The following is a 17,767-nucleotide window of genomic DNA, read 5'->3' on the forward strand; positions in this document are numbered from 1 at the left end:
ACTGAGTATAGATTTTCAATCGAAAACAGTGAGAGGATAGTAAGAAAACGCCCCTAAGGGTCCAAACAGCACTGGCACGAGGCCCAAACATGACATTCAACCCAACTTACAGAAAATCTTTCTAAAACATATAAGTATCATATAATTTCCACAAAATATGCAACTTTACAGTGCTACAGGACAGACCAAGTCACAATCCCCAACAGTGCACGCCCACACGCCCGTCACCTAGCATGTGTGTCACCTCAAAATAGTAGTATGATACAAAAATCTGGAGTTTCATACCCTCAGAACTAGATTTACAATCGTTACTTACCTCAAAACGGTCAAATCTCTACACCGAAATGCTCTTGCCTCTCGACGCGGCCTCCAAATGTTCCAAATCTATTCACAATCAGCACAATACCATCAATATACGTTAATAGAATGAATTCCACAAGAAAAACTATCAAATTAGCCCAAAACCCAAAATTGGCTCAAACTCGGCCCCAGGGCCCACATCTCGAAATCCGATAAAATTTACAAAACTAGGAAATCCATTCACTCACGAGTCCAACCATACCAAATTTGTCAAAATCCGACTTCGAATCGACATTCAACTCTCAAAATCCATTTTATGAAGTTTCTACTATTTTTCCCAATTTTTCACCCCAAAGTACTAATCAAATGATGAAATCGGTGATATATTCATGTACATTAACCAAATCCGAATTAGAATCACTTACCCCGATGAATTTCTTGAAAAACCCTCGAAAGATCGCCACAAACCGAGCTCCCTAGGTCCAAAATGTGAAATAATGCCCTAAACCCCGTTTATATAGTGCACTCTGTGATCTCCACTACGCTGACCATGAAAATCCAGGCGCGACCGCGAAAATCCAACGCTGTCCGCACTTCTGGTGGCTGTAGTGACAGGCTTTAGTATTTTTACCATACCTTTATCTACAGATGTCCAACGGATAATTTCTTTAGCTTTTTGGAAACTAGACACGAAGGGCTACAACTTTCGTTTTTAAATCATCTCAAAATTCCTTATAGATCAAAAGATACAGGTTTCCGAAGTCGGACCAGCGAATCTACAAACCTGCCCTAGAGCGCCTCTGCGACCAAATTTACGCGGTCCGCGCCCCCTCCTCCGCCCTCAGCGGAATTTTTAAGCACCAGAACCATGCCTCAGTTCCGATAATGCCCAGACTCGCTCAAAATCCACCCGAAACATATCTGAGGCCTCCGGAACCTCAACCAAAAATACCTACAAGCCATATACCAACATACAAACTAAATCGAACCTTCGAATCACTCAAAACAACATCGAAACACCAAATTACCCTCAGATTCAAGCCTAAGAACTTCTAAATTTTCAAATTCGGCATCCGATGCCGAAACCAATCAAACCGCGTCCGAATGACCTCAAATTTTGCACACACGTCACAAATGACACTACGAACCTACTCCAACTTCCAGAATTCCATTTCGACCCCGATATCAAATTTTGCACTGCCGACCGAAAATCGCCAAATTTTCAATTTCGCCAATTCAAGCCTAATTCTACCAGGAACCTCCAAATCACATTCCGGACGCACTCCTAAGTCCAAAATACCTAACGGAGCTAATGGAAAGATCAGAATTCAGGACTTAAGCGTAATTAGTAGTTACGCACGGACTCTCGCCACCTCGTGCATACGTAGCCCCTACAGTTAGAATCAAATAGCAATTTAAATTACCTATGGGGTAAATTCCCTCTTACAAGATTAGGCAAGAGACTTACCTCGTCTCAAAGCTTACTTTTCGGCCACAAATTTACTCTAAGGACCCAACTTGGTGTCGAACAAATCTGAAGCTAGACAAATGTTATATAAAATAATCAATATACGCTCAAAAGTTAAAAGTTTAGCTATTAAAGTACTTACCCAACCCAAATTGAAAGATTCTTAAAATTCACCCTCAGGCCCACGTGCCCAGATTCCGAAAATATTCGAAGATAATTGTTACTCATAACCTCACGAACTCACATATATAATTTTCTCCCAATTCTATAATTATTTTCGTGGTTAAATCCCAATTTTTTTATCAAAACCTAGATTTTTCAACTAAACCCATAATTTTCACAATTTTACATGTTAAAATCTACCCACAATCAATGTATTAAACTTACATTGGGTAAGGATTACTTACCTTCAATAGTTAGGTGGAAACCCCTGTACAAGAAGCTCCAAATTCGAACCACACAAGTGAGAAGATGAGAAAAATGGGTCTAAGTCTCATTTTAAAAATGTTTCTACCCAGTGGCCCTTATACGCGATCGCGATTGGGCATCCGAATATACCCTTTGCAAACGGGGGGAAAGCACACGCGAAGGCTTAGCTGGATTGCCCATCGCGAACGCGATTGCCGCTTAGCGAACGCAAAGACCAACGACAAACCCCCTTCCCAACAAGCCTCTCACTTCGCGAACGCGAAGGCCAGTGGCCCAAAGCTCCACGAACGCGGTCTCCATCTCTCGAACTCATAGTGCAATATTCCACCCAGACCCATTCCTTCATCGCGAACGCGATTGCTTCTCCGCGTTCGCGAAGAAGGAAACCTCGCGTTCGCGAAGAAGGAAACCAGAACAAAAAATTCTAGTGTTTTCAACTTAACTTCGGACGGTCCAAAACACACCCGAGCCACTCGGGACCCCATCCAAATGCACCAACAAGCCCATAAACAAGATACGAACTTGCTCGAACTCTCAAAATGCATAAAACAACAACGAAACCAAGAATCGCACCCCAAAACCAAATTGAATCAAATTATGAACTTCAAGTTTTCAACTTGCTTCGAATGCGCCGAATCATACTTAGACTACTCGGAACGACACTAAATTTTACGTGCAAGTCTCAAACCAAGGCTCTGAATCCAAAACGGACCTCGCTAGCACTAAAACCAACTTAAACACAAATTTAAAGAACTCTAAAACCTTTAATGCGTCAACTTTCAACTTTATGCGCTGAAACGCTCCCAGGTCATCCGAAATGTGATCTGAACATACGCCCAAGTCCAAAATTATCATGCGAACCTATAGGGACTGTCAAATCCCTGTTCTGAGGTCATTTACTGAAAATGTTGATCCAAGTCAAACTTAACCCTCTTAAGACAATAATAAGGAACCATGTGTTCCGATTTCAACCCAAACCCTTCCAAAACCGAACTAACCATCCCCGCAAGTCATAAAACAGTAAAAGCATATGGTGGGAGTTTTATTAGGGAAACGGAGATCTAGAAAGTAAACCGACTGGTTGAGTCATTACAGCATCAGTGACTGCCAAACCAGCCTTAACAAAATCTCCAAAACAATCTGAAACCCGTCTGAAACTCATCTGAACCACTCGGGATCCCGTCCGAATATACCAATAAGTCCCGTAACAAAACACAGACCTACTCGAGGCCTCAAATCACATGCAACAACGTCGAAATTATGAATTGCACCTCGAATCGAACTTATAAATTTTCAAATCTTCCAACTTACAAAATGCGTTCCGAAACGTATCAAATCAATCTGGATGGCTTCAAAATTTGCACACAGGTCATAAATGATATAATAAACATGTTCCAATTACGGAATCGAAATTCGAACCCGTTATCAACAAGGTCAACCCTCGGTCAAACCTCTCAACCTTCCAAAACTTCAACTTTCCAATTTTCGCCAAAATGCGCCGAATTATCCTACGGGCTTCCAAATCTGGATGTACGCCTAAGTCCAAAATCACCATACGAAATTGCTCGAGACCTTAAGCCGTTGAACGGGACGCTAATTCTCAAAATGACTGGCTGGTCGTTACAATAATTATCTAACTAACATGATAAAATTTTTCATTTGTGTAAGTTTTGATGATGTCATTTTATTTTAAATTCATATATTATGCTAATGTAATACTCCCTCTGTTTCAATTTATGTGAACATATTTCCTTTTTAGTCCGTACTAAAAAGAATGACTTCTTTCCTTATTTGGAAATAATTTACCTTTATGCAATAATTTATAGCCACCCAAAATATATGTGCCTCATTTTACATCACAAGTTCAAAAGGCTTCTCTCTTTTCTTAAACTTTGTGCCCAGTCAAATGTGTTCACATAAATTGAAACGGAGGGAGTAATATTTTTTGGCATTTAGATGATTGTTGTATTATTATACATAAAATTTCTCTCATTAATTAAATTTTATTATTTTTTCATAAAATAAATATTTAAATTATCACGATTAAATTTTATTATTTTTTCATAAAATAAATATTTAAATTATCACGTGTCATTATTAATGTGCAACACACGTTCTTAGATATTAATTTTTTTAATACACCCCAAAATAAAAAAAAAACTTTTAGAATAGGCCGTCATTAATTGAAAGAAAGAATGATGGCGCTAAAAGTATGACACGTAGTCTAACATTATCTGGTCTGGTTTTAATACATCACTACCCATGTGGTCGTCTTTGGAGGTATCCTCCCCTCATTTGCAACCCCATCAACCTCAAATTCCCCCTTCTTCTGTTTCTTCAACAAATTCGCAAACCCAATATGTAAAGCTTTAATTGTTACGTCTTCTCTTTGTTTCCTCTTTTGTTTATTCGTCTAACTCTGCTACTGTGCTTTAATTTCAGAGTTTATGAACTTAAGCAAGATGAAGATAAGAGTTGTTCAGCTCTTTGAACTTCAGCAAGACAGACTTCAAAGCATCATATTTTTGTCTTATCATCTATAGTAATATAATTGGTAAGCTTATTAGTTCTATTTAATTTAATAGCAGAACCATTTGGTAGAAAGCGTAGCTAAGGAAGCGAAGATCGTAGGTGTTGATCCAGCATATGATCTGGCTGTTCTTAAGCTGTTAAATCAACCTATTACTTATTGTTGTTGCCAATTGTCATTTTGTTACTAATTTATTCTCTATACTGGTCAGCTTTATACTGACAATTCTAATTTCTCCATCAAAAAGATTTTATATATTGGTCAGTGGAAGTAAACTATGACAAATATGATATTAACTAATCCTTCCATTCTATATTATATTATAGACACTTTTTGAGTGGGAATGGAAGTTAAGATATTAATTTGGTTTCTACATTGTATTAGTGATTTTGGAAGAAATATTAAAGTAATGGTCAAAAAGTTTGATGGAGAAAAAATCATATCAAAGTGTTAATTTGAACAGTGTTAAGACATCTAATCACTCTGCCACTGCTTTAAGACATTTAATCACTCTGCCAAGAAGAAGAAGAAGAAGAAGAATTGATAGTAGTTCAGCTCTTTGAGGTAAATTTCGCACTCCAGTAAATGAATGAAAAAGAAAGAATTAAGAAAACACTAATAATTTGTTTTTCTTATTGGGTGTTGTGTATTAGTAGTAATTGACTTAAGTATGACGGAAATGAAGATAAATTCAACAATGAATTGTTGTTGCCAATTTGGTGCTCCTTCTGTATTTCTCAAAAACAATTTCCTGTTGAAATGATATTAAACAAGTGACAAATAACCATTACGCTTTATTAGAATAGAAATCAGGAACAGTTTGATTAGTGCTAAGAACTATTTTGTAATGTGAAGAGTGAAATACTTTTGAGATTAAGTTCTATGCACACGATCATGTCACTTATTAAGTAGTTACAGTCAAATTTCTTGATAAGCATTAACTAATTATCTGTTAACAATGGTAACTATCAAGTATTTCAAGACAATTTAACAGTATTGGACATCTAAGTAGACAGCTGTCTTGAACAATAAGATCCTTCTAAGCCATTTGAATTGGTATGTTGCTCCACACAACGCTAATATGGTATAACATCACTAAGAAGGACATAAATCAGACCTAAAAGAAAATTTTAATGTTTCTTAATCAGGTCATGAATAAATCATAAGAAATCTTCACAGCAACAGTAAGATGAAAGCATCAACGCATCATCTTTGTCTTATCATGTTTGTTGACTCGTAAGTTTATCAGTTCGAACTTGTAATCTTCATTTCCTCTTAGGATGTAAAATGTTTCCTTTTCTATAAAAGGTCAACTCATTGCTTTTGCTGTATGTAATGTCATCTGATATAAATAAGGGAAATATTTTGTTCAACTCATAATGCTATATACTATCAACTCTCAAGAAAGTCAGCTTAGGCCTAGCCAAAAGGGAAGCAAAATCTTAAAACTGATTAAGTTGTTAAACTGATTTGCTCGTGTTTCTCCGTGCAATGGGAAAGGAAAAAAAAGAAAGAAGAAGCATAATCATGGGGGGAAATGGATATTATTGTAGTTTATCTGATTATTTCAAATATTACAGGTAGTTAGTGGATTAGGCAGGGAAATACGGCACCAAATGGAGCCGCCATTAAAGGACCTATTCAAACAGAGGCTGCCATTAATGTTGGTAACCATTTTTCCCATATAAGAGATTTACTGGTTGCGAGAAAAGTTTAGTGAATAGCACTATGGTCACCTCTGCACAATGCACTGTTTGGATAGGACGTAAGACATTGTTTAGAAGGCAAAAAGAGCAGAGCCAGTTAAATAAATGTGGTTTACTTGAGCATGAGGTCAGGGCAGAATGCTGGTTTGATTCAATTTCTAATCGCTGAAGATGGTCAAAATAGATTACTTTTCCTTGTCTAAAACTCATTATTCATCAGGTTATGCATCTATGGGAAACTTAGTTTTGACCTATACTTACTACCTTATGCAGGGAATTCAGGTGGTTCATCTGGTCGTGTAATTGGTTTAAGTAAGGCAACCTCACCCGCAGCGGTAAAAAGTTCATTGCTTTTGTTGTTTCTAGAAATTAATTGATGTGGATATTGAAGCCCACAACTTAATGAAATGACGGAGTGCTGACTATATCAATAGCCTGTTGTTTGATTCATCTGGTTCGTTGCATGCTGACTATATTAATAGCCTGTTGCTTCTTTACACAGAACTTGTTAATTCTTCTGCTATATGTTGATTCCAAATTTTAAAGTGATAACTGCTTAATTTTTCCACGAAGTGGAATCATCAAACGTATTAACAGTATCCTAAGCCAATATACTAGCTGTTAGAATTTTGGGGCCCATAGGATCTGATTCCCTTATCCCTCCCCTAGCAATTAGCCATATTTAACATATTTCCATGGGAATTCAAGAGAAGTTAATCGAAATCAATAATATAGTAAAATCTTGATAAAAATCCAACTTTTCAAACAAAGATTAAATGCTAAAGGGATTAAATTATAGATCAGTTCCAAACTAGGTGACAAAACAGGATAAGATTAAATCTAATCAAAATATCAAATTTCCCTGATAAAGCCTAATCACAAAGTTAGACCCTATTTATATTACAAAAGCTGTAGTTCACTCCTTTCTCCCTGGTGGCTCTTGGTTATTATGTAGATTGCCATCATTTTATGATTCATCCAAAGAACCTTTTGTCACCTACTGCGAAATTGCATGATCTGAAAGAAATTAGAGCTCAAACTTGTTTGATGCTGTAGAGTTGGATATTGAATCCGTTAACCTGTACCAGATATTTGACCATCTTCTAGTCATTTCAGTTACTTGATCTTAAATGAACTATGTATTACTTTTCTTGCTGCCTCCAGGAGTTTAATACCTCTGGTCCTCATGAATATCTTATATACGGAGAAACTTACTATTAGGAAAAGGTGAAATCTGAGTGAATTTCTTTCTAATTGCTTTAAGATTTCAAACATGCTGCAGGCTCCGGTATGTCCACAGGGGTTAACTTTTCCATACCAATTGACACAGTTGTACGGACCATGATCGTTTATGGAACAACATACAAAGACAGATAATGAACATCTGACATCAAAAAGCTACTTCTGCACTAGTCAAAAAAAGGCTTTTCTTGGAGCTGGAGAAAGACCATGTTGTTAACTGCAATCCTTGTGGTGTTTAGTCCATATATGTATTTTATTTGGTTCTTGACTTCTTTCCTTTGGATTTTATTTTTATAGCAATGCTCTTTGGAAGAAAAATTTGCAGTCACAAGCTGCTCACGTGTCACAATTCAAAAGTGGTAAATGCACAATTGAGAGGGTGTAGAAAGGAAATAACTTTCTTAAGACCAGATAGTTACGACCATGCTCCCACCTTAGATCACTGAGTGATTTATGTAAGCAGTAAATGAAACACATGTGAAGTTCCTGCAATCATGTAACATATACTACAAAGTAGACAAAACAATAACCAATCTAACATATAGTTGCTGCATTTCAAGACAATTTACAACTAGCTTGATCCTCCTGAGCCATTTACAGTTGGTCCACACAAAGCTAATATGGTTTATTATCAGTAAGAAGGCCATACATCAGGCCACAACTATCAAAGCTAATACTGTGGTTTAGTATCAGTAAGAAGGCCATAGATCAGGCCACAACTATCAAAGCTAATATGAATTATACGTATTCCTCTACTTTTAACGAACTCTACCGCTAATAACGAACTAATACACATCTGTAATTCAACTTTAGGGGAAAAGCTTGAATGGTATGAAATGGCTACCAAGAGTGTCACGACTGTGTGTGGTGAACATGTCCCTCTTTGAAATCCAGTCAGTCGAAGCATCAAGAAAATTTTGTACGAAGGGGTGCTTAATCAAATCTTCTGCTGTACATCTTCTTTCATGCTTTCTTTCAAGGCATTTCTTTATGAAATCCATCGCAATAGCAGAAACATCGTTTGGGATTTTCGGATGCTTGCAAACAATATGCAATTCTAATTCACTCTCTTTTCCTTTGGCTTCGGCTTCAGACCAAACAATGGTTCCACTGATCATCTCACAAAGAATGCAGCCCAAGGACCAAATATCGCTGACTGGTTGAAAATTTCCCTTCTCTATAAACTCAGGGGAAACATAACAGAGACTCTCTCCAAGATACATACAGCTTTTTAGGCAAGTTTTTTCTCCTTTCCTTAGTGCTGAACCGAAATCCGCCAACTTCAATCTATTATTTACTCCATTAGCATGAATTACAGCATTAGGAAAGACAAGAATGTTTTTGGGGTTTATATCACAATGAATATAACCTTTGCTATGAATATGAAGAATGGCCATTAAAATTTGATAAGTGTAATAGGCTGCCTCTTCTTCAGAAATTTTCTTTCCCACCTTTGAATTCAATAAATCTCTAAGTGTCCCCCCTTGTGCAAATTCAAGCAGCAGATTATAGGTACTTTTTGCCATTTTCAAGGCTTTCGTCCTCACCAAAGCAATGAAGAATGTAGGGACAGCCCCTAAGCTCTTGCAAAATCTTCCCTTCCTTTCTCAGAGGAGAAGAGTATTGAAATTCAGACGATTTAACTGCAGCAAATGGGGGAGAACAGAAGTAAGAGGGATCCCCCATTGGTGAAGCAAAATATACCGAGCTTCCATAGAAACCGGTACCAACAACATAGTGTTTCTTCCAATGCAACATCTTTTCGCTTTCTTGATTATCCATCCTTCACTTTTTCTTTTAGGCTTAATTTCTTGATGAATGAATATGGCTTTCTTGATGAATGAATCACTTTCTTGATGACTGAATGACTCTCTGGATTTTTTTGAAGAAGAAGACTCGACAAACTAAAGAGAAGCTATTTGTTTTATCAGATATGAAATATATATATATATACACTTACCCAACTCAAGTCCGAAATATGACACATTGGTAAGTCGTGTGGTCTATTGATGTGACTCTTTACATAGAAATTTCCCTTTTTTCTTCTCGAAAACACAAATATTTTGTTTAGATAAAAGTCAATCAAAACTTTATGTCATGATAAAATCTTATTTTCTAGTATTAAATTGAAAAGGTCCTTTTTCGTCAAAACTATTATATATGCTTAAAACATACTAAAAGGGAAGTCCTTTAGTTTCCACTAGTATAGTTTTTGTTACAAATTTTTAAAGGGAAAATGGCCAAAAATATTTCTCTATTTTCGAATATTGTCTACACTTAATATTCGTTATACTATTCGGCTAAATTTATCGCTATCGTTATACTATCCAGTCAAATTTACCCTTACGATCAATAAGTTTTTAAAAATTACTCCTTGATCTGTTAAGTAATTCAAAATCTCCTAATTTTCTTTTATTTAAATTATTTTTTATTCTTCTTGCTCCACTATTTTCAAAAATAATATTGATGTGAATACTAAAGGTACTACATTGTACAAATTATTCATGGATATTTTTAATTACCAATGCACCCACTTCTCTTTCTGTGATAATGGGTTTGAAATTGGTTCAAAATTTTATTTAATTTTCAACCATATACACACGGTAGAATTCAGTGGGTCTATTTATTGTGTATTATATGCAGTTGATCATCATGTATGTACATGAATATTCGAACATATTTTGTTATTGTCTGGTTTATTTAGAGTTCGATTGACTAGCTTAATCAAAGTTGAATTCAACAATGTAAAGTCTCCAAGGAACTTCAACTTCTATCACTAATACTTGCAAAGTCTACATACCTTTGGTGCAACGAATTCATTAAAGTGGGGTAATGTAAATACTTTTGGAATTTAGACAAACTACCTAATTTAGATTCTTTAATTTATTATACTTTGTTTACTAACCGTTGTACTATTTTAATATTTCTTTCTCTTATTGTTTTTCAATTAAAAAATAGATAAATGCCAATTACTTCAAAAATAGTGGATCAAGAAGAAGAATATGCGACTTAATTAAAATAATTTGGGAGATTCTGGGCCACCTAACGGACGGAGGGGTAATTTTTAAAAGTTTGCTGATAATAGGGGTAAATTTTGGCTGAATAGTATAACGGCATGGATAATTTATCCGAATAGTATAACGGAGATTAAATATATATAATATCCGAAAAGTATATTTGGCTCTTATCCCAATTTTAAATCCTTTTTCGTTCTAGCACCAACAAAGATGGAAGGTACTACTAATAAAGAAGATCGCCTATTGTTAATTTTGCTCGTAGATAAAGAATATTCAAAAGAGCTTAAAAGGAGAACGTCAACTTAAATGTTTGGAAAAATATTTTTCATGTGAACTCATATTCCTCAAAACCCGACTTAAGCCCTGACCTCGACCACCCCCCCCCCCCCGGACCCTGACCCTGACTCACACCCTCTTACTAGGCGCCCTACCCTTAACCCCGACCCTGACTTCCCTCACCTCATGCACTGACCCGAACACACCCCTACCCCAAACCACCACCACATTGCATACCGCAAACCCTTACCGCTTGACCTTGCCTTCCCCACTCCCAACCCGACCGCGACTATGGCCATGTCCCCCCACCACTGATCTTCACACCCCATCCCCTAGCCTCGACCCCAACACCAACCCCATCCCCCGGCCCACCCACCCGTTTGCCCCACCCATCTCCCCGCTCCGCTCTCTATAGTTTGTCCTAAATTATATGTAAATACTCTTGGGACAACTTTTTGCTTACTAATAAGAAAATAGAAAATTATTTTTAGAACCACTTATCTATACTATATTAAAAACACGATGCCCCTATCGAAATATCATTCGCTTTTTTACCCTTTGAAAACATATTTCACATTAAATAAAATTGCAATTTTAGGATTTTGAAATAAATTAAAATTTTAGCTATTAAATTTTTTCTTATTTGAATTAAGTTAAATTCCTAACATCTAGGATTTAAAACTCATTAAGATTTTACGTTTAATAAAGTTTCCTTTTCATCTCCAATTTACATTCTACTAAAATATAGGATTGACCCAAACGATTCCATAATTAAGAAATATGAGAAATAATTATATTAATCAAATAATAACTATCTTTTACATGTTCTTTTCCTTGGGTATAATTATAGTTTATAACAATATTATGTATATGTATATGTGTATATATATATATATATATAAAACACCCTATGTATTTAAAAATACCCTTAACAATTAGAATAAATAACTATGAAATATCTTTATTAATATAAAAAGAAAGAGAGAGAGAGAGAGAGAGAGAGAGAGAGGGAGAGAGAGAGAAGGGGAGAGAGAGAGAGAGAAATTATTGGCAAAAGTCAATAACGCTAGGAGAGTGCCAAAATGCGATTCTTTTGCGATTTTAAAATAAAATAATCTTATTAAAAATATTTAATTGCAATTAAATATTTAAAATTCAATATGAGCTAATATTAAGAATTTGTATCAACAAAAATAAATTATTTCTTTTAATATTGAGAATAAATACTTAGATATTTTAATTATTTAATTAGCAAAAGAATCCAGTACTATTCTTTTCCAAAATTATAAACATAAAATTATTTTTCAAGTTTTCTCAAATCTTAGGGACCATAAATTTGTTTTCTCGAAAAGATCACTGGCGATGAAAGAAATTAGAAAATAGAGCAAAATCAGTTGTAGTATAATATTAAGAGTTAACTTGGTTATGCAAACTTGAACAAATGATAATGAAATAATCGTAAATAAAATTTATTCAAACTGAGTCATCATTAATCATTATTTTTTTATTTTAGTAACTAAAACCTCATTACAAGGCTAGTATTGCAACCTTTGAGGAAAATAAATTGATAAGACATAAGATTCAATTCTTCAGTTTGTGTTATTTCACAATGTGTTTTTTGAATCATAATAAAAGTATAGCTAATTCTATTTTTGTCTTCGCAAAAAAAATTTGATACAAATATTTTCAAAAAAGCTCTACATCTTCAAGAGTGAAGCGTTCTTCCTGAAACTTACAAGAAAGTACAATAACTTGTGAAATTAAGCTGATAAAATTATAAAACTGGAACAAAATTGAAGTATGAATATATTTGAACGGAAAATGGTCAAAATTGTCCTCGAACTATCGAAAATAGCTTAAATATACCCTCCGTTTATTTTTGGTACCAAATTTATCCTCGCCGTCTAAAAATTGGACCATTATTGCCCTAAAAACTAACGGCTGCCACATCAGCTTTTGGACATACTTAAATATTATGGAAAAGGGGTCAAAATTGCCCTCAAACTATCGAAAATAGCTCAATTATATCCTCCGTTTTGTGTTTGGTACCAAATATGTCCTTGACGTCTAAAAATTGGACCATTACTGCCCTAAAAACTAATGGTCGTCACATAAGCTCATGTGAATAACAAAAGTCTATCTCCAATATACGGTCTTCCATCTTGACAAAAGCTTCCATGAATAAAATTTCTTTCTCCATTTTCTGCGAGGGGTTGCTATATTTCTCGTGAAGTCGCAGTGAAGCACTTCAGGTGGCCTGCTAGCTAGGCCAGTGAGAAGGGGAAGGATTATGTGGTGTTTAAAAAATGTATCTTTGTATGAGATTTTGGATCTAGGTCTTATTTGCGGTCGGTCTTCTATTCTTTTCTGTTGATGAAGGCTGGAAGTGGAAGGGTATAGTATTTTAGAGGATGGTTTCATTCTAATGGTTTTCAAGTTTTTTATGAGAGTTGTTTTTAAAAGGATATATCTCTACAACTGATTTGTGACCTTTTTGAGATATGAGCTTCGATAGCTAGCCATAGGAGTACTGCAATATACATCTTTTGTTGTTCTCCACCATTTTTGTGCTAAGATTTATGATTTTAAGTGATAAAAGTTGGGATGTTAATACAGTTGGGAATTCCGTATTATATTTTGGGTTTTCTATCCCAGTTATGCAAACTTTTACTACTAAAACTGCTTTAAATTCATTCTTGCTAAAAGTGTTGGAAATATTTGGGAGAAATCGGCTTGCCTATTACCACATTAGGCGCCATCACGACAGATTAGGATTTTGGGTCGTAACATTTGTATATTCTACTAGTTGCTCATACACTTGTGACACCAGGTCTTGGAACACATGCTAGTAGACTTTATGGTTTTTGGACGTTTATTTCACCACATTTGCTCTTACATTATTTTTTGCCTTATTTTATTAAATCTTATACTCCTTATTTCTTAACAAAGAAAATTCAACTACTTTAGAATTATTAAAAGGAACAATTACACGGTTAGATCACCATTGGCTTGCCTAGCGGCGACGTTGGGCGCCATCACAACCTATAGGAGGAATTGGGTCGTGACAAATGCCATCACACCTGCAATGGATTTGGTCGCAGGTGCGCAGGTGCATAAGCGAGAACTGGTCGCAAAAGTGGCTGGGAAGGAGCAGGGCAGAGGTCGTAGGTGCGAAGTATTTCACGCTCCTGCGTGATCGCAGAAGCGGAAAATTAAGGCGCAGAAGCGGAGGTCTTCGCAGGTGCGCTTCTTGGCTCGCAGAAGCGACACCGCAGGTGCGAAACATGGGCAGCTGAGTGAAGGCCGCAAGTGCGAGATTTTTCTTGCAAAAGCGAGCTCGCAGGCGCTCAAATCCAGTCCGCAAATGCGGAAAAACCGGACAGAACATATATTCGGGGTTTGGTCATTTTCTTTATTTTTGAATTTTTGGAGCTCGATTTTGGGCGATTCTGGAAAAGTTTTTCACGAGTTTGACATGGGTAAGTATTCTATATCCAAAAGTAATTATATATCATGATTCTATGGTTGTTTTTATCCATTATTATTGAATCAAATGGAAGAAATTGAGAAATTCGTAAAATCTTTCAAAAATTAAAATGAAGATTTGGAGGGCAATTCGTTATCGGAATTTGATAATTTTGGTATGGTTGAACTCGTATCAGAATAAGTGTTCGGATTTCGTGAAAATTCTATCAAGTTCCGAGATGCAAGCCCCAGGTTGAATTTTTAATGTAAACTTAAAAGTCGACATTTTATTATCCGAAATTATTTCCGATGAATTTTAATGATGTTATGAAACTGGCTAGATTTGAGCTGTCCGGAGGTTGTTTCACGCGAGAAGACCATTTTGGAGTATCGGCCTAACATCATAAAGGGAAGTATCTTGCCTAACCTGGTGTGGAAGAATTACCCCTTAGGCATTGAGTCGTATATAAAATTTTGTGTAATGTGAATGATGTGTACGCGAGGTGACGAGTATGTTCTCAGGCTTATATGTACAAATTCTATCGGTTAAAATTCTTAGACACCCTTATTCATTAAATTGGAAATTGTTAGCTCTTGTTAAATCCTTTATTTGCCATGTCGCATTCTTTACTTGCCGAGTTGCTCCTATATGCTTATTTGGAATTATTACTACTTTATCAATTTTGTGAATTCTTTTATTGTTGAGTTGCCTTTTTGTGGAGACACTTGCACCATTGAGTTTATTCTTAATCAATAAATTGAAATTGAAGTTATCAAGAGGCATTAATCTATTTTTTCGAAATTGTGATTTAAAGAAGATGTTGTTCCTTGCTGAGTTATTTTTCCATTCATATTGTTGATATTGAGATTTATATATACGTTCTGTTGAGCCGTGGGCTATCTGCTGTAAAATTATTTAATATCGTTGAACCTTTGGAAAGGTTTTGGCCTACGGGAAATTATGATACGAGTTGATTATGTTGTGTTGTTGTGTGATTTGGGTTGTTGTCATGTAGAGTATAAGGGTGGCATTTCACTATTGATATTATGCAGGGCATAAGGGTGGTATTCCACTGTTGTTATATGTATTGTGATATTATCAGGGCATCGCGATAAGGGTGTCTATTACCAGGAGTGATACAGGTGGCTATATGAGAGAAATTGTGGCTAATGATATTGTGAGGGCGAAGAGATAAGGGTGGCTATTATACAGAGTGATACGCGTGGCTACAAGAGAGATAAGGATGGTTATTGATAATGTCTGGGCGGAGTGATACGGGTGGCTATATGAGAGATAATGGTGGCAATGTTAAGGATGATATGTGATGATGTTGTGATTCTCCTTGTGTTTATTTTACAATTTGTGTAACTTAACTTGTGTTTTCGGTGAGCTAATTGATATCCTTGATATTTCTTGTTGATTTGGGTTACAATAGTATACTTGCACATGCATACACTATAGCATACTACTTATACTAGCTCACGAGTACGAAACTGGATAATTATCTGAACCATGTTGAAATACTATGCCGGGCGGATTATGTTATTGGCATGTGAATTGTGTGTATGGGTTGTGATATGAGATGTGGGCACGAGATACCATAAATATATGATAATTATGTTATTGGCACGTGAGTTTTTCGTGCGGTTGTGATTGGGAGATGGGCACGAGGTGCCGTGAGAATATGATAGTGGGTTGAGATCGGTAATTTGTGATTTCAATATGCGATACCACAGATTATTTTGTTGTCAAAACAGTGTTAGAAAGGATTGATTAGTTGGTTGTTATTGGTGTTCCTTAATTGGTTTAAATGATGTTTTCCTGGTATTTCTCATTGCGTTGCTACCTATATGCACATGTTGAACTTGTTACTATTTGCTGATTCCTACTTTCCATTATAAGTTGTATACTGTTATATTGCACAAGTTATTTGACTAGTGAGTGTCTTGACTAAACTTCGTCACTACTCCACCGAGGTTAGTCTTGATACTTACTGGGTACCGACTATGGTGTACTCATACTACAATTCTACATATTTTTGTGCAGAGCCAGGTATTGGAGATATCATACTCGGACAGAGTTAACTTATTGATAGCTAGGGCTCAAGGTAGAGCTGCTTGGTCGTCGCAGTCCCTTTGAGTCTTTTCATTTTTATTGTACTGTCTTATTCGAACAGTGTTGCATTTTTATCCTTGAGATCATTTCATGTATTCAATTAGAGTTCGTGACTCTGTATTACCAGTATTGGGAGGTTGTTATAATTGTTGCCGCGAAGGCTTACTTCCGCTTTTGGTTTCGACACTTGTATTAAACTATTGTAATCGGCTTACCTAGTCTTAGAGACTAAGTGCCATCATGACGCATGTGGTAGGATTTTGGGTCGTGACAATTATATATTATAGTTTAAAAGTATTTAATGTGATGGTATCTTAACGAACACTTCTTTGTGGACAATATTTTTTTGTGTATGTTTCCTTCTAATACGTAGGTTACTCTGCCTTAACCAAAACTCTTGTTGTCGACCTTGATATTCCTCTTGAAAGTGTAACATACAGTTGTTCGTGCAAGAAAATACATTGAGGTAAATATAGTCCAATATTTATGATATTTGACTTTATACTTTGTTTATTATATGTAATGACCGGACCGGTCGTTTTGAGCTTTAGCACGCCATTCAGTGATTTATGACTTCTACGCGTAGTCGGAACTGAATTTTGGGAAGTTCGGAGTTGATTCAGATGAAAAATTCTAAATTCGGAAGCTTTAAATTGGAAGAGTTGACTGAGGTTGGACTTTTGAGTAAACGACCTAGGAATCGAGATTTGAAGGCTCCAATAGGTTTGTATGATAATTTCGGACTTAGGCGAATGTTCGGGTTAAGTATCGGACGACCCGAGAGCATTTCAACGCGTGTTGTGGAAAGTTGGCATTTGAAGGTTTTAGAATTTCATAAGTTTGGTTTGAAATGGATTATGACGTTATCGATGTCCATTTGGGATTCTAAGCCTTGGAATAGGTTCATATCATGATTTATGACTTGTACGTAAAGTTTGGCGTCATTCCGGAATGTTTTGATATGATTCGGACGCGTTCGTCGGAGTTTGGAAGTCCAAAGTTAAAAGAAAGATTTTGATCGTCGTATCATGATTTTGATGTTATTTGTGGTGTTTCAAGCCTTTGGATAAGTTTGTACAAGGTATTGGGACTTGTTTGTGTGATTGGACGAGGTCCCGGGGGGCCTCGAGTGTGATTCGGGGTGGTTTCAGACCAAGTTTGGATGATATGCTATTGATGGTTGCTGGTGTGGTTTTGTTCTTTGCGAACGCGAAGGGA

At 36.0% G+C, this 17,767-nt stretch overlaps 1 protein-coding gene and 1 long non-coding RNA gene across 4 annotated transcripts; one reads left to right on the forward strand and one right to left on the reverse strand.

The window, feature by feature from the left end:
- The first annotated feature begins 4,428 nt into the window (after nt 1–4,428).
- LOC138903507 (uncharacterized) lies at nt 4,429–8,006 on the forward strand. Of its 3 annotated transcripts, XR_011412689.1 has the most exons (6): nt 4,429–4,558; nt 4,640–4,751; nt 5,227–5,291; nt 6,308–6,394; nt 6,707–6,768; nt 7,716–8,006. It is a non-coding gene; the product is annotated as an uncharacterized lncRNA (long non-coding RNA). The 3 variants fall into 3 exon arrangements; XR_011412688.1 differs by lacking the exon at nt 5,227–5,291; XR_011412687.1 differs by lacking the exons at nt 5,227–5,291; nt 6,308–6,394.
- Nucleotides 8,007–8,484: 478 nt separating this feature from the next.
- LOC138902351 (mitogen-activated protein kinase kinase kinase 20-like) lies at nt 8,485–9,072 on the reverse strand. Its single transcript, XM_070190208.1, has one exon. The coding sequence runs from the start codon at nt 9,070–9,072 to the stop codon at nt 8,485–8,487; it is 588 nt and encodes a 195-aa protein (XP_070046309.1).
- Between the last annotated feature and the right edge of the window lie 8,695 nt (nt 9,073–17,767).

This window comes from Nicotiana tomentosiformis, chromosome 12, assembly GCF_000390325.3.
Source record: "Nicotiana tomentosiformis chromosome 12, ASM39032v3, whole genome shotgun sequence".
In the NCBI taxonomy this organism is placed as follows: domain Eukaryota; kingdom Viridiplantae; phylum Streptophyta; class Magnoliopsida; order Solanales; family Solanaceae; genus Nicotiana; species Nicotiana tomentosiformis.